We start from the raw sequence: 22,737 nt of genomic DNA on the forward strand, positions 1-22,737 counted from the left end.
GATGTCTGTTTGGATTGAAATTCTGATTCTTGGAGTTAGGGTTACTAATTTACTTTGTTACTGCTTTGTAGGCTATAAAGCATGGACACGGATACAGGGACACGATACGACACGACACGGACACGGAGACACAGTAATTTTAAAAAATTAAGGGCACGGGTATGGCGGGACACGACAATAAAAAAAAATATATATATATAATAAAAAATACTCATTATAAATATAAATAATTATATTTATTGTTTAAATATAAATAATTTTTATAATAAATCTATTGCAATTATGCTAAAGGAAAAGTCTTCAACATTGACATAATAGTAAATACACTAATATCAAAAATCACTTCCTTAATTTAAAAATAAATGATGATATAATATAATATAATGTATAATTATAATAATATTAAATTTGTTATTTAAATTTGAAATTTCACTTTATAATATCTTATAATAAATATTTAAAAAAATAAATTGCAAATGAGTCTAAACAAAATTAAAAAAAATAATAATAAACGAACGGTCAGGATTGATGTTTGTGGAGAAACCCTATGAGCCGCCCTCGCCTCTCCTTCTCTCCAACCCTCGTCACCTACCCGCGTGGCGCCTCTACACCACCGGACCACCTCTCGAGCCCTCGTCAACGCCGCGGGCAGCGCCTCTCCTCCACCTCTATAGCCCTCGTCACCTCCGCGCATAGAGACTCATAAAGCCCCTCCCTCGAATTCTCGCAGTTGCCGTCTTTGTCATCATGCTCCACCTCTCATCACCTCAATTTCATCCTCTTACAAGCCTCATGCCGGCGAAAATCTCAACCCGATTTTCTGCAACCTAAGGTTAGACAAGCTTCGCCACCAAAAATCTAGTTCGGCCGTGTCCAGGCATGTCGAGAGGTGTCCAATCGTATGAGAGGGTGTCGGATACGGTGTCCGACCGTGTCGACCGCGTATCCGTGTCGGACACCGGCACGACACCGGTACGTCGGCAGTTTTGCCGTGTCCGTGCTTCCCAGTTTGTGGGATATCTTAATTAATTTTACAGTGTAATAATTTGGAGACATGCATCAAAGTAGTGAACTTTAAATCATATGTTTCAGGTTTGAATTTCAGGTTTCAAGTCTAGAAGAATCATATCTTATGTTTCTAATTTGGTAGGGCATGCAAGGGCTTGAAGGCCTATTTTGGTTCTTGCACTTATGAAAATGAATATAATGGCTCATTGGCTCATAGTGCCTTTATTTGATTGAGGCTGATTGTGTGATTTACTATTCCATTCTTTTGCTGCTCGTGCATAAATGTTGCTTCAAATACTCTTGCTGACTGTGGTTGGATTACGGACTGGCTGCAGAGAAAGAAAAGAATGATGCGGGACAAAGATGAGCCTTCAGCTGTTCGTGTTTATACTGTTTGTGATGAGTCCAGGTATAAAAAAAAAACCCCTCCAAGTCCATGCCAAGGGATGATCCAATAATTTTGTTTTCTTTCTTTATGTGGGTTTGCCTAGGGATTTATTTATTTATTTATTTAATGTTCATGAAAAATCAATTATGTACGCTTTTTAATCTTTAGGGAGTGGGCTTTGCAGGTACCTCATTGTGCGGAATGTTCCAGCATTAGGATGTGGTGATGAGCTTTGCAATTTGTTCAGATCATATGGAGAGGTGGAAGAGTAAGTGATCCTCTTTACTATTTTTGTTCAATATTTTTCATGAGCAGCGTAGTTTATGATTGTCGTAAATTAGATAAGGCCTTTATTCCTAGTATGCGTTTAATCACAACAGTTACATGTTGTACCGCTAGCAGAATACCTGACACATCCCATCTCCCCTGGTTGCGGCAAGGATTCCATCTCCTAATTAATGTTTTCTTGATCAAATTATATGCCTCTGGAGTTTGATCACCCTGTGCTTCTTGCTTTAAGATAGCTTCAAGGAGTTTGTTAGACCCAAGTCAGCTGTGACTTGATTGAAGTCATGAAACCTTTATTTAATGTTTGTAGATGTGTATTAGTGACTTATATTTTCTCCTGATGTGCACACTGGATTAAATATTATAATTATAAACCAAAGCTGTTGCAATTGGAACTATTATTCTGGTAGCACGTTAAGCGCACTACATTACCCTCAATATCGCACTGCTATATTTCTAAGCTATTATTAGATATGGAGGCATGATAAGAACACAACGAACCTTTCCATTGCATAAACTTGCAAAAGACTAGAAAGTAGTCCATGAAGTCAATGAAATCTTCCGCCATGTTTGTGACATGTTACCTTCGATTTCCCGGTGGTCAGCTTTTCGTCAATGTTACCCCCAAATTCTTTTATGATTTTATCATGTTTGTTTTGTATAAAATCTTCTTTTGCCTTGTTAGGGATTGATTCTGATGTCTAAATGGATAGATCCAGTGATTTTAATCATTTGGGTGAACAGCAATCATATTTATAATTTTAAAATCCAACATTTACATGTTAAATCTTGAGTAATGGGATGATTTTAGTTCTCAGGTTCTGAAAACTATGTTATAAATTGTATCCTATGGCTGTCACTTTTTGAACGGGTGGTTCCAGTTTTTCCTTAACTCTCTAGTAAATGATTGTGGCATTCGATTTGTGACATGATAATAGATTTCATTGGATCATTGGTTACTGTAGATAAAATATACACATAATAAAATTATGATTTTTGAATACTCAAAGGATAAACTATTCTTCTTTCATTGACAAACCACATCCTCACAAGTTGAAGAAGAATATTTATGACATTTACATAATATTGTTGAAAAGGGCAGATTTAGTGATTTGCCATCAGTGGACTATTTATTCAAAGAACTTTCTTATGTAATGAATTAGAAAGAAAAGTATGAGGTAAGAGCAAGATTCCCAAAAATACATTGGTACCCTTTCTTTTACTTGAAATGGAGAACAACATGATTTTCTCCTATTTTATTAATGTTTTCTGATGTTTTGACACTTTAACACCTGAAATTTTGAATATGTATATGTGTGTGAGTGTATCTTAAATATCTAGATTTTGGGAGTAGAGACTCTTGCATATATTATGTTCTTGAAGGTTATGAAAAGCACCTGGAATGATGAATTTACGTCTATTGTAAATGACCATCTGATCCTTAAAACTGTAAAATGGCTTGAATATTTGATCATTGTAGCCCTCTAACTTTGCAGGTGCAAACCAATGGATGCGGAGGACTGTGAGGCCTTTACAGATGTGTACTGGATCAAATTTTTGCAAGTCAATAGTGCGAGGTGCATTAGATTTTCTCCTGTGTATATTTCATTTGGAATGAATATGCAATATACATTTAGTCATGTCATACATTCTTTGAAGTTTTCTACACTTGATTGGGATTACTAGAAATTACCCAGATATGCACATGATCCATTAAATTTGATCTTTGTATCTTGAGGATGGCACCAATAGAAGACTAAATGATAAAAACTCTTGCAGAATCTCATTGTGCAAGAAGTTGAGAAATTGTTATTAGAGTTAATAATATGTTTTGATTTGCCTGAACACTATTGTATCTACTTATGCTACTGCTATGGAATCCTCTTATGGTGCAGGATTGCAAAGAGAAAATTGGATGAATCTGTCTTTCTCGGGAACCGACTACATGTATCATATGCACCTGAGTTTGAGTCCCCATCAGATACAAAGGAGAAATTGGAAGGCCGTAAAAAGGAAGTCATCAACCGTGTAAAATGTGAGTTCCTATCTTTTTTTTTTAAAGGTTAAAGGAAAAAACCCCATTATGAGTTCAATGTAACTTTTTGTTCCTCATTCTATTGTCAACTTGCAGCTTCTAGAGATAATTCAGGTCAGCACAGGAGAAGGTAAACTTTGTCGCTAAGTTTCGTCCTTCAGTTCAATTAGCATTTCTGCAGCAACACATGATTGTTGAAATGTCTGACCCGCATGTTTTTTTTTTCATTCTTTGACATCTTTGTGCATTGTCTAAATTATTTGTGTTAAATTCTTTTTCCCCACATACAAAGTCATAATTTCTTTGCTGTTTCTGCAGGGAAACTGCAAGCCGAACACCTAATACTGAAAATTCTATTAAAAACCATGTATCTTCTAACAAGGTAGTACGTTTATCATTATTATTTTGTCTGCCATTATCTGTTTCTACTCCATATATTTAATCCAAGGATCCAAACCAAAATTTTGCTGGCCTTGCCATTACTTTAATCAATCCAACTTGTCAACTTAGCCCTATGCACATTGCACTCTGCCTTGTGGTGTTTGTGACAATATCTTCACTGGCAGTAGCTGACAACTTGACTGCAAAATTAAGTTTAACATACTAAAATTTCCCATCTTTCCTAATTTGGCAGTTGATTTCCTATATTTGTTCGGACAGTGAGGCAGTTCCTTGTTTCAATTGCAGGATTACTTTTCTTCCTCATCAATGAATGTGACAGTCCAGTTGGTAAGGGACAAACTCGAGAAGGTGCGAAAAAGAAAATACTTGCAATTTGTGTCTGAACTTATTTTCAATAATTAGCTCAAACTTTCCGTATTCTAATTTCCATGTAGATTCAATCAAGTAGTGACCATCTACAAGCCGAACCATCGTCCAAGAGACCACAAATTGACAATAGAAGACGAATCTGATTGCCGTATAAATTCAAGCTCACAATCAGAACACTATGACTGACCAATACATTGATCAAATTGTTGTTTGTCTTTGCTTGTCCACAGTTTTGGTTAAATCTTTCTGTTGAAAATAGTCTTTGTAAAATCTAATTTTTGTTTATTAGATGAAGGTTTTCTTTTGTCTTTGTATTTGGATCACATCTTTATAAACAGTTCCAGAAATTTGTTTTTTTTAATGGAAGCTGGATAAACCAAATGACACAGAAAAAATTAACTTAATCATCAACAGGATTTGGGTTCTGGAATTCATTTAAACAATGAAGATGCACAAGAATGAAATATACTCACAAAACCTATGACAACAACTTTCATATAAATTTACAGTCACGTACAGAAAATATTCTCTGTATAAACCAAAATTAAAAAAGGGAGGCCTAGTATCAAGTTCAATAACACATTTATTTCAAGACCACACCTAAGTAATAACACATTTATTACTTCAACTCTTGCAACTCAAACAAAGAAATAAAAAAAAAAAACCCTCATATTTCACACTCAGAAATTAAAAAAAAAAACTCTGAAATGTGCCGAAAAATAGTACAAAGGAAGATTGCTAAACAGAATTCTCAAGCTGACACACTTTCTGCAGTTTCTGTGTTGTTTTCAGGATTCTGGCTTTCGGGTTCCTGATGATCGTTTATCTTTTCGGGTTCTTGATGATCATTTATGTTTTCTTGCTTGGTTTCAATAACTTTTACCTCTTCATGCTTGTCTTCGAGCCTGCTAAAGTTTCCCTTCGCTTTAAAGAGTTGCGAATGGTGGTGTCTGCAGTAAAGCCTACCTTCATGTGCAACATAGTTCGACGGACTAATTACACAACCTCCATGAGCACATTTGAAACACGGCCTATGGTATGATTGACCATCAACCGCAACCTGATGAAAGTCAATGGTACTAAGATATATTAGTATGCTACCTTACGAATATGTATTATAAGTAAGTCCTATAGATTTTTACTTTATAAGTTGAGTATCTCCTATTCTGAATTCTATGCATTGATGAGGCATGGGAATGATCATAAGTTCTATACAATCTGATACTAAATCTAGGATTAAAGCTGCAAGCAACCTCTAAAGTTCGGGTTGGTTTTTATTTTGACCCATGAACTACATGAATATGCTTGTTTTGGTTCCTCCATCCAACATGGGAACCGATACGGTGAGGCACACGGCACATTTGCATGATATCATATTGAACGATTAAAATTCTCATTGTTTGAGGGTGAAATCGCTTCTTCACCTTGAACATTTAATTTTGAATTAAGATGCCATAGTATGAAAATGGAAGTGTAGTAACCGAATTCCGTGTTAAACATGAATAATAACATGAGGAAATTTTTAGAGAAGACAGACAAAATAATCTGATGTAAAAGGAAAGAACGAACAATAAAAGTTAAAACACACCTTTTCGATCGGGTAAACTGTTTTCTTGCATATCACACACTTGTCTTGTGTCCCAACAAATACACTCGACACTCTATTGTTAACGTAGACCTGTTTAACATAAAAGGCTCACAATCATAAGATGAACAAATAAAGATAATGAAATGAAAAAAATCAATGAATTTCATACTACAGTTACATACTTCATGGCCATTAGCTCGCTCAGGTTTGGCTCTTGGTGCACCTAAAAGCAGAATACGAGATTTTGTTGGCACAATAATATTGAAATGTGTCAAAAAATGGCCGTGATAATTTTCACTAACCTTCGAAACTTTTATCCAAACTTCCCGTCATCTTAAAAAGTTGATCATAGTGAGGTTTGCAGTACAAAACACCTTCAAATGAGCTGTAGTTGCTGAACTGCACAATTGAATAACAATCAAAGATTATTACAATTTGTTAGAAAGAGTAAAATGAAAGTAACATGGATTAGAATCTAAAATACAATGTTGTTCTTTCATTTAAATCATCAGAAAAGCTTTTTTATGCAGACACAATTGTTTAATTATTGTAGATAATGAATCAAATTCAAGTGTTCAGTTGCAGAATCAGTGTGAATAATTTCAGGAAATATTGAAAACATGAGAGACTTCATATAAACCTGAAAATTTAGCTGGTAATACACAAAGAAGCCTTTTCTGATAATTTATCACATTAAGTAGGAAAAGGAGAAAATTTTAACAGTATAATTAGTAAATAAAACACTGGGCACATTATAATAACCAAACAGTAAACAAAGATCCATGGTTGTTGAAAACTAAGTAAAAAATATCAACCAAAAAAACAAAACGTCATAATCACAAACAGGATGCTTCTTATAAACCAGATAGAATGATCAAAAAGCAGATAAAAGTATCATCTAAATCTCAATTGGAGAAGAACTTGAGAAGAGGATGTTTATCAAAACAATATAAGAATAGATTCATCAAGAGGATGTTCATCAAAACAATATAAGTATAGATTAATCAAAACAAAGAAGATTGCAAAAGAAAAGCACAAAACCATTAATTGTAGAATAAGAACAGGAAACACTAAACCACCACAAATCAATCCATCACCGACAACATAAATAAAATAAAATAAAATAAAAATCTAAAACTAAAACTATGTGGATAACATGACTTTAAAAAAAAAAATTCCATAAAAACAATATACCAAATGATCCATCACCAACAACTAATGGAACATATGAAAACCCAAATAGATTACATGACATCAAAGAAAAAAAGAAAAATAAAAGTATAATCAAAACCCCTATTAAAAAAAGAATAAGAAAGAAAAAGAAAAAACAACAAACACATAAAACTAAACAAACAGAGAACACAAAACTAAACAAACAGAACAACTTAAAAAAACACATGAAAAGAAAAAAGATAAATCAGAATACATAATAAAGAGAAACAGAAAAAAGGAAAACCTTGAGGGTTCCTTTGCAGTGATGACATCTGAAGCAAGCCCTGTGATATGCCTTGTTATCAGCAGTCAACTGTTCAACAGGGTAAACAGTCTTCTCACAAGCCTTGCACTTCTGAGTAGTCCCTAAGAAAGCCATCTTTCACACAACCAATACACCACCAACCTCTTCTTCTTCTTCTTCTTCTTCAATGAAAAATCAAGGAATTAAAAGGGAAAAAGAGAGTATTGTAAGATGATGAAGAAAAGAAAAGAAGAAAACAAGGAATGTTCAGTGTGAAGAAGTCTCTTTTTGGTTTTGGTTTTGGTTTTTTTTTTTCTTTAAGTGCACAGTTGCACAGCTCACAGTAGTCAGAAAATAACGGCAGAAGGCGGGGGGTTGGTTGGTGCGCACCCACAACTACACAATCACTTAGCTAAAATATTGTCTTATTCTTTCTTTGTGTTCATTTATATTCTTATAAAATTTATTTTCACATGGGTATGATTAATATGTTTGATCTTATAAAATTTATCAAAGCTCATCTCCTCAATCAATCCAAACCTTGGCATGGTTTCCCTCACCATAAAATATTCAAACTAGCTACTTGTCTAGTCATTTATTTGATTTTTTGAGTGTCGCTAATATATTTTATCTGTTAATTATTTATCTTTTTATCTGTTTTTATCTTAGCAGCACTAATATTTGTTTTTTTTTAATGTCATTAATATTTTCTATCCGTCTATTATTTATCTTTTTATTTGCTTTTAGCTTAACACTAGTAAATTATGTTTTTTTTTTTTTGGTATAGTTCTGTTTGTTACTTCACAAATAAACTAAACTTTGATTTTTATTTTTTTTTTTTTATCTTTCAAAGAAAATTATTTACCATTTTATGATCACTCAAAATAGATGATCTCCTTGTTTCTTGAGTGTCACTATTATTTTTTATTTATCAATTGTTTACTTATTGTGTTGCCTTTATTTTTAACACTTATAAATTATGTAGTCTTCTCTCATGTTGGAAAATTATCCAGTAATTTTTTTTCACTTCAGAATTATCTTAGTATATGGCACCAAACTATTAAATAAATTTTACATAATAATAAAATATATTCAAATTATTTGTTTTTATAATTAATTGTCATGATAATAAATTATGCTGTTTTATGAGGGTACAAATGTAAAGAGAGCCTTTATTTTGTATTTTAGTAAAGACAGTGTGGATGGAACTATCACCCGGCCCCGCTCATGAATTTAAGTTGTCGAGCATGTCGATCTATGATTGATAAGTATATGGGCCGGGCCACGACGTTCGGGCCTGAGTCATCTTAGGTCGTTCTTTATAAAAGGTAAAAATAATGAAAATAATTTTTTAAAATATAAAAATATTAAAAATAGAAACATTTTCATGCTCTTTAGTATTTAAAAAAAAATTTAAAAAATATCTTTATGCTTTTTTATCGATAATTTAGAAAAGATAGACCAATATTTTGATTGGCAAATATGATGTCAGTGATAACTTAATTTTTTTAAATTATTGTAAAAAAAAATTAAATTTTTGCCTAAACGTATAAATAAAATTTCCAATTTTTTAATATATATTTTTCAAATTCATATCATCAAACATTACTTGGTATTGAAGCCCAAGCCCAAGCCCAAGCCCAGTCATTTGTAACTCCCATTGTATTCTCACCCTTAATCAGTGGGGATGACTTGGCAAAGCCTATCTTGATATGGATGATGATGGGTTTGTGAAGGAACTTTAAAAAAGGGGGATTTTCCCCTAAATACCCCTAAATACTTCAATAATTATTTATACATCCCTCAATATAACCTAATATTATGTATCTCTCTTAAAATTCGATATATATATGTATACCTTTTGCTTTATATTCACTATTAAAATATAGTATAAATTATATAATAGTTGATTTCTTATAATGATAAGAAGAAAGAATTTTGTTTAAGGTCCTAAATTATTTTGGCAATGTTGAGTTTTATTTAGATATAAGACATATAATGAATTTTTTGGGATACATTTAAACAATATTAATTTAGTGATAATTAAAAAATTTTAGAGGTATATATGCACATGATTTTCAATCATTTAATGTGTATTGATATATTTTAATAGTGTATGCCGGGCAGAGGTAAATCACATTTTAAGGGGATATATATATATGCCATTTAGTTTTAGTGAAGGATATACACACAAGCAAAATTTCAAAGGCAGAAAAGAAAAAAAAAACTAAAAACTAAAAAAAAAAGAAAAGAAAATTGCATGTGTACCCTCACAAAAAATGTATGTATATGAAATTTAATATTTATATATTTTTTAAATATATTATGTATTTCAACCTAGTGTGTACATGTAAATTCTGTAAAAAATAATTTATAAATTTTGTTGTTAAGCTATAAACATGATTTTGTAGTTTTCAAAGTGTGTTTTTCTTGCTACCCAATAAAAATATAATTACAAGTATGTCCTTAAAAATACATCTCTTAAAAAAAAATGTTAGAATAGAAAATTTATAGAGATCATAATTCCTAGTAATTTTGGATTGTCTATTTGTAACTAATATTCTTCGAAATAGTATTAAAAAATTTAAGATATAAAAGTTATTTTAGATTTAATTACATCAAATACATATTAAAAAAAAATAAAAAATAAAGGCATTACAAAGATGTAAGCCTGTATTTGAGGCGTATACATATATATATATATATATATAATATATTTGTGCAATGATTAATTACATATAAAACTTGAAGGAAAAAAAAAATGCGTGCGTGCGTGTGTGTAATTATGAGTGTTTGCATGGGTATATACGCAAAAAATAAAAATAAAAATAAAAATAAAAATAACAAAAAAATAAAAAATGAAAAAGGCCCTTCTAGGTCTCATCTTTATTATTCAGAAGCTCATAATGAGTCATGTGTTGTTTTTCAGGTGTCAAAGTTGTGATTTGAAAGCACAATGTTTTGAGAATTTACTGCAAAGCTGCAAGCCTGCAAAAGGCCTGTTTTTGGTGGGCCCTTTAAGAAGGATGAACGTTGAAAGAAAATGAGATTTAATATTAATATATTAATTTTATTAATTGATTAATAATTAATAAAATTAGTATAAGTTAGGAATCAAATGCATGATGTAATATCTTATCTAGCTGTCTCTGTTCATTAATCCAATAATGTTTTATTACATGGTTGTATGTGGCCAGGCCACATGATTTGTCCCTCTAATTTAAAATGCAATTTTGTTTTGATTTGATTATCCAATTAAATATTTTTAATAATTTATTATTATTATTATTATTATTATTATTATTATTATTATTATTATTATTATTGACAAGTGCCACAAATACAACTAGCATACACAAAAATTGAGAATTGATCATTCAGTCCATTATTTTCACCCAAGCACATGGGTTCTAAATTTTCTAATGATCTTCAACAAAGTAACGTAATGGTTCACTGACTCACTGACAACCTTTATATTTTTTATTATTATTTCAAATCAGTTTTATTTTTATATTTTTTCATTCTTCTTCTATATATATAGAGGCTTTACCACCAATGAATTTTCATACCAAGCTCTTATTTTCTCAATTTTATCAAATCATCAAGTTCTTCTTCTAATTACTCCTAATCTCTCTCTTCTACTAAAAACTCCTCCAATTGAAAATTACTAAGTTTAGATTTTTTTTATTTTGTATTTTTTTAATGAATTACATGCTAATAATTATTTTGTTTAGTAAATTCATCTAACTACTTCAATTTTACTTGCCATGATTAATTATATTATTATTATTATTGACAAATGTCACAAATTCAGTTAATAGTAGCATATATAAAAATTGAGAATTAATCATTCAATCCATTATTTTCACCCAAGCACGCGGGTTCTGAATTTTCTGATGATTTTCAATAAACTAACGTAACGGTTCACTGAGTCACCGACAACCTTTATATTTTATTATTTTTATTTCAAATCAGTTTTATTTTTAAATTTTTTCATTCTTCCTCTATATATAGAGGCTCTACCACCAATGAATTTTCATACCAAGCTCTTATTTTCTCAATTTTATCAAATTATCAAGTTCTTCCTCTAATTACTCATAATCTGTCTCTTATACTAAAAACTCCTCCAATTAGAAATTACTAAGGTTAGATTTTTTATTTTGTATTTTTTTAATGAATTGCATGCTAATAATTATTTCGTTTAGTAAATTCATCTAACTACTTCAATATTATTAGCCATGATTAATTATATTATTATTATTATTGACAAATACCACAATTGCAATTAATAGTAGCATACACAAAAATTGAGAATTGATCATTCAATCCATTATTTTCACCCAAGCATGCGGGTACCGAATTTTCTAATGATCTTCAATGAAGTAACGTAACGGTTCACTAAGTTACTGACAACCTTTATATTTTTTAATTATTATTTCAAATCAGTTTTAGTTTTAAAAATTTTTCATTCTTCCCCTGTATATAGAGGCTCTACCACCAATGATATCTCATACCAAGCTCTTATTTTCTCAATTTTATCAAATTATCAAGTTCTTCTTCTAATTACTAATAGTCTCTCTCTTCTCCTTAAAACTCCTTCAATTAGAAATTACTAAGGTTAGATTTTTTATTTTGTATTTTTTTAATGAATTGCATGCTAATAATTATTTCGTTTAGTAAATATTACTTGCCATGATTAATTATTTTAATTGTTAATTATGCTAGAGTAATTTAATGAGATCGCTTTTCTATTTTGTTCGTTATTTGATTTAGTGTTAATTTACTTTATTTACTAGCATTTTTTTTAATTTTATGTTTAATAAATGATGTTTAAATTGTTTAATATTTAATTTTGCTTATGTTTAATTAGCATAATTTGAACATTTTAAAGTTATATATATTTGATGTTGTTTATTTATTTTGTTATTGAGCTATTTTTTTTAATCTTTTTTCATATAACTCCCCGTTACTTTATAGCCCTAAAAATATTTAATTTTGTGGATTTTATTTTTAGTTTGATTTTATTTATTTGATAAGTTTATTATTTTTCATAATTGTTTTTGAAGGTGTAATTTTAATAATTTTGTATTTGATAATTTTCACAGGCTTCACACCAAGCTTTTGTAGTCAGGTAGAAAAGGAACCACCAACTCACAAAAATTATAAAAAAGAGGTCAATATCAAAAGAAAGTATAGTATTTTCAATCACATGACTCACATACACTAAAGCCTGGTATTTAGAATTTTTTTAAATTATTTCATTTTGTTATTTATTTTTTCTTATAATTATTCACAATGTGTAATTTTTTATTATGTGTGTTATTTTGGCAATTTATATAATTTTACAATAATTTTTATTTTAATTATTTTATTTACCTATTATTGTAGTTTTTCATTGATTTTTTTGTTGTTAAGTCTGATGACATGGATTGATATTATATGACAAGCCAAGTAGTGACATGGCAAAAGGAATGTGATGTGGCAAGTGACTAGGATGATGATGTGGCTAAAGCATGGTGACATGGCATATGAAAATATGAGGCTTAGAAGATCATGTTTGGAGACTATGTTTAGTGAAATTCCTCTCAATGGTTCATGTGATGATTAACTAATTTTGGAAAACGCATCAAGTTAGAAAGATCTTTTCAAGAAGGGTAAGTTTTATCTTAGGTATGATTGTATCTATCCTTGGTAGGATCCGGGATGATAAATCATATCTTTGGTAAAACTCCTTTTAGGAAAGATCTATTTTAAAAGAGAGAAATATTCTATTGTTGGCAAGAATAAAAGATCATCATGAGGATTGCATGGAATTTAGTTTGGTGTGAAGCTATTTAAAAACACAAACTAAGATAGGCAAGGACAAACCAATGTGATTATCAAGACCATATTTAGCAACACAATTTGAAGGAAGATTCAAGAGCTAATTATGGGCGGAGCTATTCAAGAAGACTAATATGTATGAAGATTGATTGAAGATTACATGATATTTGATTGAAGATTTGAAGATCCAAGCATGGATGATAGGAGATCATGTTTGAAGATATTGAAGGCTAAACTTGGATGAGATGAGATCAAGTTTAGTAACAATATTTCCATGAGTCAAATGAAGATCATTTGGGAAGACCAAACTTGGACTAAGTTTAGAAAAAAAGATCGGGAGATCTTCGGTGACCATCTTTGGTGAGATGGTTGTGTGTGCCTTGGTAGATGCGTTCCTCGGGAGAGGAGACTTGCTGAGTGATTTACCTTACCACACTACCCACAGGAACTATCATTTGCTAACTTTAAAAAATAAAAAAGAAAAAATGGCATCACGTGGTGGAAGCTCTTTTGGCAAGAGTGTCGTTGGTACCTAAGAGAGTAATGAATGACAAGAATATGAAAGTCTAGCCGAGGAGCCGACACCGTCTACTTTGCCTTCAGAGATTGGAGGAACATATCCCACAGCAGAATCTACATATAAATCCAATATTTTTAAAGTGCATTTTACAAAAATGTATAATAATAATGGTAGTGTAACCCATGCTAAATGTATTTATTGTAATCCAGAATTTAAGCATAGGAAGGGAGGAGGGTACGACACATTTACTAGACACATGGAAAAAAAACATCCCAACAAGTTAGGACATCCTCGGACACAATCTCAAATCCGATTAGCCGTAGATGAAGGTACGGGTTCTTACTTTTCTTTATTTACGTTTTCTCAACCAAGATATAGGGATAAAATCGAGGAGACAATTTCTGTGGAGCACTTGCCATTCAACTTTTCCGAGCGATTTCAAGTGCAAGAATGCATCAATGAGACATTACAACCGGCATGTAAAAAAGTTTCAAGGAGGACTATTCAAAGAACAATTTTCAAACATTACAAACACTGTAAAGAACAACTCTATGAGTATTTTCGCGCTTGAACTTCTTCTATTTCTTTTGTTCTGATATATATGGACTAATGTATTCCATGAAAATTCTTTTATGGGTATTACAACACATTGGATTGATGACTCATGGAATATCCAAAAGCAAGCCATTGCTTTTATGGTATTCAATGAGGCCCATACTGTTGATAATATTTGTAGAATGATCCGTGGAATCATCGAAGAATATAGCTTGACTTTTAAGATTTTTTCAATTTCATTTGATAATGCTTATGCTAATAGTGTCTCAATTAGACCTTTAGAAGAATATTTGAGATCTTTATGTGGGGGCAAATATTTTCATATTAGATGTGTTTGTCATGTATTGAACCTATGCGTGCAAACCGGGCTAGAGTCTCTAAAACAATTTGTAGAACCAATTAGGGGTGTGGTATCATATATATGAAGGAACATGACCCTCATAAAACAATAGTCTCGTTATTGTAGAGCAAATAAAATGAGAGCCAAAAAGTTCCCGAAAGATGTTAAGACTAGATGAAACTCTACTTATCGACTTCTTAATGGGGCATTTCCTTATATGACACTGTTGAGTACTTTTGTTAACGAAGCTTTGCCTGGTTTTAGTTTATTTGAATAACAATGGAATATTTCTACTATAATTATGGATTTACTTTCTGTGTTAAATGCATGTGAAAATTTATTTTCGCAAGTTTATTTTCCCACTACACATTTATTTGTATAGGGCGTTGTTAATGTTGTTGAATAATTGTGGAAGTTTAGTTAGATGCTCAATTAGTTATAGGTCTTATGGACATGGAGGCTAAGTGGTTGAGCTATTATAGAAATATACCTCCTATTGCTTTAGTTGCCTTTGTTTTAGATCCTAGACAGAAATTAGAAGGTTTATTCACATATTTAGAAGCATATGAGGTTGTTAATAGATATGTGAGAGGGAACTGACCTAGGAGTTGGTATAAGGTTGTTAATAGAAATGTGGAGACATATTTGAGGTGTATGAGAGGGAACTTACCTAGGAGTTGGTATAATTGGTTATCTCTGGTGGAGTATTGGTATAATACAAATTATCATACGGCTATCAAATGTACACCATTTCAAGCTCTTTATGGAGTTCCATCACCTTTACATGTTCCTTATTTTCCCAAAGATTCTTCAGTTGAAGCAGTTGATGTTTTTACTAAAGGACAGGGAAACAACTATTCAATTACTTAAACATTCTATTTCAAAGGCACAACAGAGAATGATTCTATAAGCTAACAAACATAGGACAGAAAGGAGTTTTCAAATTGGTGATATGGTGTTCTAAAAACTTTAGCCTTACTGTTGGAATTCTCTAATTATTAGGGAAGTACCAAAATTGGCAGCAAAGTAGTTTGGTCCCTATAAAATTGTGGATAATATTAGTAGTTGTGCTTATAAGCTTGATTTACCTCCGACTACTTCTATTCATCCCGTATTTCGTGTTTCTCAACTGAAACTTGTTGTATTCAATCCAAAGGATGTTGTATCCTTACTGCTATTAGCATTGCCCACAACTTGTTTAAAACCTATGGCAATTCTAGATCGGAGGATAGTTAAAAGGGGAAATGTTGCAGCAACTTAGCGGTTAGTCCATTGGTCAGGTTCATCCATTGAAGATGTCACTTGGGAGTTTGCGGAGGAACTCCAACTGAGGTTTCCTAACTTCCCTTGAGGCCAAGGAAGTTTTGAATGAGGGGGAGTAGTGTTATGATATGAAGGAGTAGAAGGTTAAAAGCTTTGTTGAGGAGCTGGTTTGTTATGGGAGTTGGAAGCTGGAAGATGAGCTTGAGACTGCTGGTGTGTTGCTGATGAAGAAGAGAGGTAGTTAGTTATTATGCTGAGTTATAGAGGCATTGTTGAGATGGAGTTTTATTAGCTGACTAGGCATTGTTAGTTGGTTGAGCTAGATTAGTTAGATGAAAGGGTATGTGTTTACAACCATTAGATTGTAGCTTGTATGCTTGGGATTAATCTGGATTCTATCTAAAGTGTGGGTCCCTATTGTAATGAGTAATCTTAGCTGTTGGTTGCTATTATAAGAAAACCAACAACTTAAATTAGGAACTAAGGAATGATTTGTTCTGGAGTTCCCTTCTTTCTCTATGTTTTCTTGTTCTCATTGTTGTTCTTAATTGCTATTCTTAGCTTTTCTACTCTTCTTTGTTTTTCTCCATGCTAATTGTAATCAGAGACAGGTTCTGATTGTGGTGAGCTTCAGTGACCAACAATAGAAAGAAGCAAGACATTAGAGACTTGGAAAATCTCATCAGAGAAACTGATGAGAAGCACCAAAAGGCTATGGAGGAAATGAGAGAGAGCAATGCCAAAGCACTAGAGGAATTGAAATTATTGATTGTAGGCAGGGCAATCCCGAATTCAGAAGCAGGGTTTCCATCTCACGAACAAGCTTCTAATCCTGCAAACAATGGAGTTTTGGGGCCGAGAATGGGGTATAATGGTTTTGGCCATTACACCAAGCTTGACTTTCTAAGGTTTGATGGCTAAAGGGTGGATTTGTGGTTATATAAAGCGAAGCAGTTCTTTGACATTGATCACACATTGGAGGGATCAAAGGTCAAGTTAGCGTCCATTCACTTTGATGACAAAACTCTCCATTTGTTCAAAGCTTATCTTGGGACTAGGGAGAGAGGAGGTTGCTGCAGTGGTCTAAATTTGTAGAAGCTTTGGTGGTAAGATTCGGGGAGAAGTTGTTTGAAGACCCAGTTGCAGAGCTCAAGAAACTCAAACAGGTGAGTTCTTTACAAACTTATTTGCAAGAATTTGATTTGCAATTGAGTAAATCCAACCTGAGTGAAGCTCCGGTCATCAGCCATTTCTTGGGTGGTTTAAGAGAGGAAGTTGATCTTTTAGTGAGGGTGTTCAAGCCTACATCTTTAAAAGAAGCTTATGAGTTAGCAAAAGTGCATGATGTGTGTGGTCTAAGAGAAATTCAAGCAAGAATGGGAGCATGATGGGTGGTATTGATAAGGCAGTTCAGCAGAAGATGGTAGCAAGAACACTAGTGAACGTAAATTCAGTACCTAATTCAAGAAGAAATGGGATCTTGGTTCTTCTGAGTAATGTTGATAAAGTTGTTCCTATAAAACTTTCGAAGAAGTTGTCTGGTCAAGAAGTGGATGAGAGGAGAAGGAAGGGTTTGTGTTTTTGGTGTCGAGAAAAATTTGTTCCAGGCCACAAATGTAGTAGGAGGCATAAGCTTGGAAAATGATGGTTACGAAGCTTTTGCAGAATGGCAAACAGATTATCATTTTTAATTACAAATAAATAATTTATTTTCTAAAAATATTACTATTATACAAAAACTTGTTTTTAATTACAAATAAATAACTGTAAAGTAATTTATTATTTAAAATATTACTGTAAATTACCGGGACAAAATCCAGAAATTTCATTTTAAATAAATAGTGTTACTCTGAGGGGTGTTAATGAAAAATATTCACAATCATCTCCAGCTCAGGAAATCGAGAAGCTGCGCAACAATGGCGATCCCGTTCTCCAAGACCTCCCTCTTCTCTGGATTCAGCTCTCGCTTGCAGGTAATCTCACTCTTCTTGTTTTTTTTCCCAATCTCCTCCGATTCAATGAATCCGATCTCTCATGTTTTCTTTGTGTTTCTCTCTGATTATCCACAGAAGGCGGATCCCTTCCATCTACCTCGCCGAGGATACCATATTGATCTTGGAGCTCGTGAGAAGGCGGTAATGGCTTCTCTGTCAATCCTATGTTGTTGATCTGATTCCTTGTTTAGTATTGCTGTATTGTTCTAAAATGAGATTTTTTAGTTGATGATTGTGGTCTGTTATGGAGATTATCACCATTGATTTGAAAAACACTGTTGATTTATTGAATTCTGTGCCTGTTTAGCTTGAAACGGACACTACAATCACAAGAGGTTTGATTGATAGGGTACCTGAATTTTTGGATGAATCTGAAACAGAGAACAAATTGGGTTGCTGAAATTTGGGAGAGTTATAGGATCTCCCTTTTGAATATTTTCAATAAAATTAAAGCTATTGGGGTGATTTATGATGCTTTTTCAGAACATTAGCCGTGTTTCTTTCTGACACCAAAAAAAAAAAACGCTTCTTGGGGTATTTCTTTGACCTTGATTGACACAGTGGGTGATGATTTTATCAAAATCATTTATAGTTTGTGGTTTTGTGATTTTGTTTTTATTAGAGGGCTGGTATTGACACTGAAACTCAAAATGAAAAACATTATGGAGTTGGTGAAGATGGCTGTATAATTGCTTGATTGGCATGTGCTTCTTGTTGGCTTGAATGGACTATTCTTCATAGTGGTTAGGATGATATTTATTCAAACCAACGTTTTAGGCCTTTGATCTGGAAATTCGCCGGTGCATACCCTTTCTTTTCTTGAACTTCTATTAGTATATAATTGTTTACGTTTTTTTTTTAACTCTTCCATGTAATTTTTTGCACATGAAATTTGTCATAAGAAGAGGTCATCTGTTTCATCCATTAGATTTGCTAGCAAATATGGTTTTTTTGTTCTCAATGCCGTATTGTCCATCGCACTTAATGTCTTCTTCTGGCACATGTGATAATCACATAGCAAATATTATCCTTGGTATATCTATCGTATTTTGTTTATCTTCAATATTTGATGTAGAATTACTTTTGAAGTTGCTTGTGAATGTTATTGGAGTAGTTACACTTAATTAATGTATTATTTTTCATTACAGCTGTTAGAAGAAGACCCTGCATTAAAAAAATTCAAATCATATAAGAATACTGTGAAGAGAGTGTCAAGAATTGGAGATGTCCTTACAATTCTTGTTGTTGCTGGTAAGACCTATGCTAACCAACCAGCCCTTCTTTTACGCATCCCTACTGTAAGAAACTACCAATTTGAAAATGGACTTATCTATAAACTGTTACTTGTTCTTCCATGTTTCAGCTTGCAGTTATGAGTTTTATGCTGTGGCTGTCTTAAAGAGTGAACAGAGGGAGCAAAATTAATGGATATGTTGTTTGCATGAGCTGGAATGGGGTAACTAGAACTTTGCACTGTTGTTTTCCCGGATTAAAAGTAGTATTTGTTGGCAAACACCTTTTAAGTAATTCTTATCACATCTTTTGGAACTTTTCGTATATCATGACAATTAGCGTAAGTTATAGTGTGCATAATGTTTAATCAGATGATTAAATGTTTGCAAAATCAAGCAGGTATTAACTTGAGGTTCTTTTTGGCATTTATGAACAAAGCCATTGTTGGAGGATCCTGTCAGTCTGTTATCAAATTTAATTTTGGTAATGTTTATAACAATTAATTTCGCCTGTTTTCTTGTGTCTTATTTAACTCAAGGATTAATCTCCAGCTGGGTTATATTGTATGAATAAACAATGTGCTTCTGTTTTCCCCTTTTTCCCTCAATTTCTTGTCTTTCATGTTCTGGTTTGTTCAACTTTCAGGTATCAATAGTTTTTCATTTTGTTTTGACTTTTGAAGTTTTTAATTGTCACAAAACATGTAATTTTCAAACATTTGTTGGAAATTTGAATGGGCTTGTCATATGTGACTGATTTGACATAGTTTTTGCAATTTCTTTTCTAATGTTTACCTACTAAGTTTTGTTAAAAAAAAAAAAATTATATCAGCTTCACATAGTTTGAGATTAGTTTAGGATATACAAATAACAATGCTTTGCGGATATATAATAAATATGATTTTTACAGTGATATAAAAATAATTTTTTTTGGAATGTATAAAGAAAGGATAATAATTAATAAACTTCCCGGCTAAGAACCTTATCTATGTATCTATGGAAATGGATTTTTTTTTTTTTTTAATAATAGGCGGCAAGCACTCCCCTGAGAGTTTGTCTAAAGACAATTAGGTATACAGGTGCACCAGTTGGAGATTTACTAATAAAATTAGGCGTTTTAGGGGAGAATGAAAGTTCACCACATGCATGTTCATTTGCAAAATTTTACCAAACTAATAAATTTCTTTGTCATCCAATCCTAGAGGGAAGAAATACAATTTTTTTTATAGAGACCTAATTTAAATAGTATTTGGACTTGGAACAATGGGTGAAGTCCTATTATAGTACCATGAGTGTAGGGTTTCAACTCTTAGTTTATTAATATTTTCTTACCTTTGGATAATAGGCAGAAAAAAATGGCTATCTGAAAAAAAAAAATATATATTTTGGAAAATAATAATATTTTCCCTTAAAATATTATTGTTTTGATGATAAACAAGAAATTAACCAATTCAGGGGTAAATAACCACTTGGACAGGTAGTGACAAACCTTCTTCTGATGGGCTAAGGGCTTGCCAAGACAAAGGCTTATGAAGGCGAGAAGATCTTGGTATCCAATAGGAAGAATAAGTAGAAAGTTATGGAAATATACAGTAGTAAAATATTTATTTTTATATTTTAAAATATTTATACTCATGTATGTTCTATTTTTATTTATTTTTATCACTGAGGTTGATTTTGCGAACAACCGGCGTTTGTAATGTTTGTGTCTTGTTAGTCTATTAAACAACATCAGTGGAGAATTTTTTTTTTTTCTTCTAATTTTTGAAATATTATTTTTACAATAATATGCCACATGACAGAATAATAATAATCCTGAAATAATTTTATTTTTAAAATTTTCCAAATAATGATATCTCATATCATTCTGCTGCTTAATTTATGACATAATATATATTATTACTTTGCCTTCAACATCGGAGATAAATAGAAAAAAAAAAGTGAAAGATAATAAATATTTTTAAACTAATATTATAAAGGTTAATATAGTGGTAAAGTGTATAAAAAAAAAAAAAAATCTAATCATAAAGGCATCTAACACCGACTCCTTTGGCCCAAGATATCTATGGGCAGAAGCATTTTGAAACATATTGCATCCTTTGGGCACTATTCATGAGCAAATGTCTTTCGCTGACTCTTCGGGGTGTTTGGTACTTTACTTAGGGAATGTTTTGATGGAATTTGATTAATGGGAAAGTAATTCCTGAGAAAATAACATTTCTTTGTTTGGTATGCATTGAAAAGTTTGATTAAATTGATGGGAAAGTAATATTTTTGTGTTTGGTATTGGAAGATATCCTTGGGAATCTGTTGACATAATGACAGAAATGCCCTTGTGTTATTTTACTTATCCATAATTTGTTAATCAATTTTTAATTATTAAAATAATAATATGTTTTCAAATATAAAATGATTTTAAAAAATTAATTAAAAAAATAAATTTAATAAAATACTTTATTAACTTAATCAATTGTTTTATTTTAAATATTTTTTAACAAAATATTAAATATTTTTATAGGATTAAATATTTAAATATTTTTAATTTAAATATTTATTTGAGTGGGAAAGTAATTTTGAAAAAAAATTGAGGGTATTTTGGTAAAAAAATAATTTCACTTTCCTTTCCCATGGGAATATGACTTTCCCACCATATATTGAGGGAATCACTCTCCCTCAATTTGATGGAATTACTCTACCATAGCAATATTACTTTTTTGGGAAAAACCTCTACCAAACATGGTAAAGTGATTCCCTTGTATTATTTTTTAGGGATCTACTTTCCACCAACTTTTCCATCTACCAAACACACCCGAACTGACCTTTTATATATTTTTGTTATATGGAGGACTCCGTTGTAGGGTCTCACCGATGCTCTTAAAAAATAAAAACTCTAGCAAAATAAATCTTTTTGGTTGGCTCTCCTAGGATAACCAGATCTTCACATTGGAAAATCTTGCCAAACGAAGATGCAATAGATAATCTTCAACGAACTGCATACTGTCATTCAGATAATGAGTCGGTGGATCATTTGTTTGTTCTTTGCCTCTTTGCAAAAATGATTTGGAAATTCTTTGGACATTTTCTTGGTTTATTCACTTATCTGATTTCCTTCATTTTTTGTTTTAGAATCATGGATTCCAAAGTTGTGGTCCCTTTATAAGGAGACATGAAATTTCATTGTTAGAGCCATTTTGTCGAATATATGGCTAGAACGAAATGAGCAAATGTCAACTTATGCAATTATTTGCAAAATTGCCATACTTTCCTCATGTGGTTATCTACAATCCCAACATCATAAAAGACCAAGCTAGAAGACTCGATCTCGGCAGTTAAAAAAAGCCTAGAGTTCATGGGGTCCCTTACAAACAAGGCGTGTGATCCCAAATGCAAACGATGCATCTAGAATCCGGCACAATTTGAAAGAGCTATATAATATAACGGCCTTCTTCATGGGGCCCACTCCTGGTGTTATCTTT

General features: G+C 31.9%; 3 protein-coding genes across 4 annotated transcripts; 2 read left to right on the forward strand and 1 right to left on the reverse strand.

The window, feature by feature from the left end:
* Positions 1-535: 535 nt before the first annotated feature.
* Positions 536-4,804, forward strand: LOC120267610 (RNA-binding protein 48). 2 transcript variants are annotated; one of them, XM_039275286.1, is made up of 10 exons: positions 536-972; positions 1,093-1,146; positions 1,344-1,417; positions 1,581-1,664; positions 3,181-3,261; positions 3,580-3,719; positions 3,816-3,849; positions 4,038-4,101; positions 4,407-4,469; positions 4,556-4,804. In XM_039275286.1, the coding sequence occupies exons 3-10, from the start codon at positions 1,356-1,358 to the stop codon at positions 4,631-4,633; spliced, it is 606 nt and encodes a 201-aa protein (XP_039131220.1). In that variant the 5' UTR covers positions 536-972; positions 1,093-1,146; positions 1,344-1,355; the 3' UTR covers positions 4,634-4,804. The 2 variants fall into 2 exon arrangements, with proteins under 2 accessions (XP_039131220.1, XP_039131219.1); XM_039275285.1 differs by lacking the exon at positions 1,093-1,146 and having other exon boundaries at positions 537-972.
* Positions 4,805-4,958: 154 nt separating this feature from the next.
* Positions 4,959-7,912, reverse strand: LOC120266338 (LIM domain-containing protein WLIM1-like). Its single transcript, XM_039273960.1, has 5 exons — positions 7,535-7,912; positions 6,381-6,477; positions 6,261-6,301; positions 6,079-6,168; positions 4,959-5,550 (listed from the first exon to the last, which is right to left on the reverse strand). The coding sequence occupies exons 1-5, from the start codon at positions 7,667-7,669 to the stop codon at positions 5,242-5,244; spliced, it is 672 nt and encodes a 223-aa protein (XP_039129894.1). The 5' UTR covers positions 7,670-7,912; the 3' UTR covers positions 4,959-5,241.
* Positions 7,913-17,897: 9,985 nt separating this feature from the next.
* On the forward strand, positions 17,898-19,776 carry LOC120266587 (succinate dehydrogenase subunit 7, mitochondrial-like). The gene is made up of 4 exons (XM_039274227.1): positions 17,898-18,008; positions 18,105-18,170; positions 19,178-19,280; positions 19,393-19,776. Exons 1-4 carry the CDS (start codon positions 17,898-17,900, stop codon positions 19,452-19,454), a joined length of 342 nt encoding a protein of 113 aa, XP_039130161.1. The 3' UTR covers positions 19,455-19,776.
* Positions 19,777-22,737: the final 2,961 nt, after the last annotated feature.

This window comes from Dioscorea cayenensis, chromosome 8 (genome assembly GCF_009730915.1).
Source record: "Dioscorea cayenensis subsp. rotundata cultivar TDr96_F1 chromosome 8, TDr96_F1_v2_PseudoChromosome.rev07_lg8_w22 25.fasta, whole genome shotgun sequence".
Classification (NCBI taxonomy): Eukaryota; Viridiplantae; Streptophyta; class Magnoliopsida; order Dioscoreales; family Dioscoreaceae; genus Dioscorea; species Dioscorea cayenensis.

Excerpts from the sequence above, each read along its gene's own strand:
- LOC120267610 (XM_039275285.1), top strand. The coding sequence starts at position 880 with ATGTCGAGAGGTGTCCAATCGTATGAGAGGGTGTCGGATACGGTGTCC. Across the intron at positions 3,262-3,579 it reads TTGCAAGTCAATAGTGCGAG|GATTGCAAAGAGAAAATTGG; the intron begins GTGCATTAGATT and ends CTTATGGTGCAG. Across the intron at positions 4,102-4,406 it reads ACCATGTATCTTCTAACAAG|GATTACTTTTCTTCCTCATC; the intron begins GTAGTACGTTTA and ends TTTCAATTGCAG.
- LOC120266338 (XM_039273960.1), bottom strand. The coding sequence starts at position 7,669 with ATGGCTTTCTTAGGGACTACTCAGAAGTGCAAGGCTTGTGAGAAGACT. Across the intron at positions 6,169-6,260 it reads AGCGAGCTAATGGCCATGAA|GTCTACGTTAACAATAGAGT; the intron begins GTATGTAACTGT and ends TATGTTAAACAG. Across the intron at positions 5,551-6,078 it reads CAGTTTACCCGATCGAAAAG|GTTGCGGTTGATGGTCAATC; the intron begins GTGTGTTTTAAC and ends GACTTTCATCAG.
- LOC120266587 (XM_039274227.1), top strand. The coding sequence starts at position 17,898 with ATGAAAAATATTCACAATCATCTCCAGCTCAGGAAATCGAGAAGCTGC. Across the intron at positions 18,009-18,104 it reads GATTCAGCTCTCGCTTGCAG|AAGGCGGATCCCTTCCATCT; the intron begins GTAATCTCACTC and ends GATTATCCACAG. Across the intron at positions 18,171-19,177 it reads TTGGAGCTCGTGAGAAGGCG|CTGTTAGAAGAAGACCCTGC; the intron begins GTAATGGCTTCT and ends TTTTCATTACAG.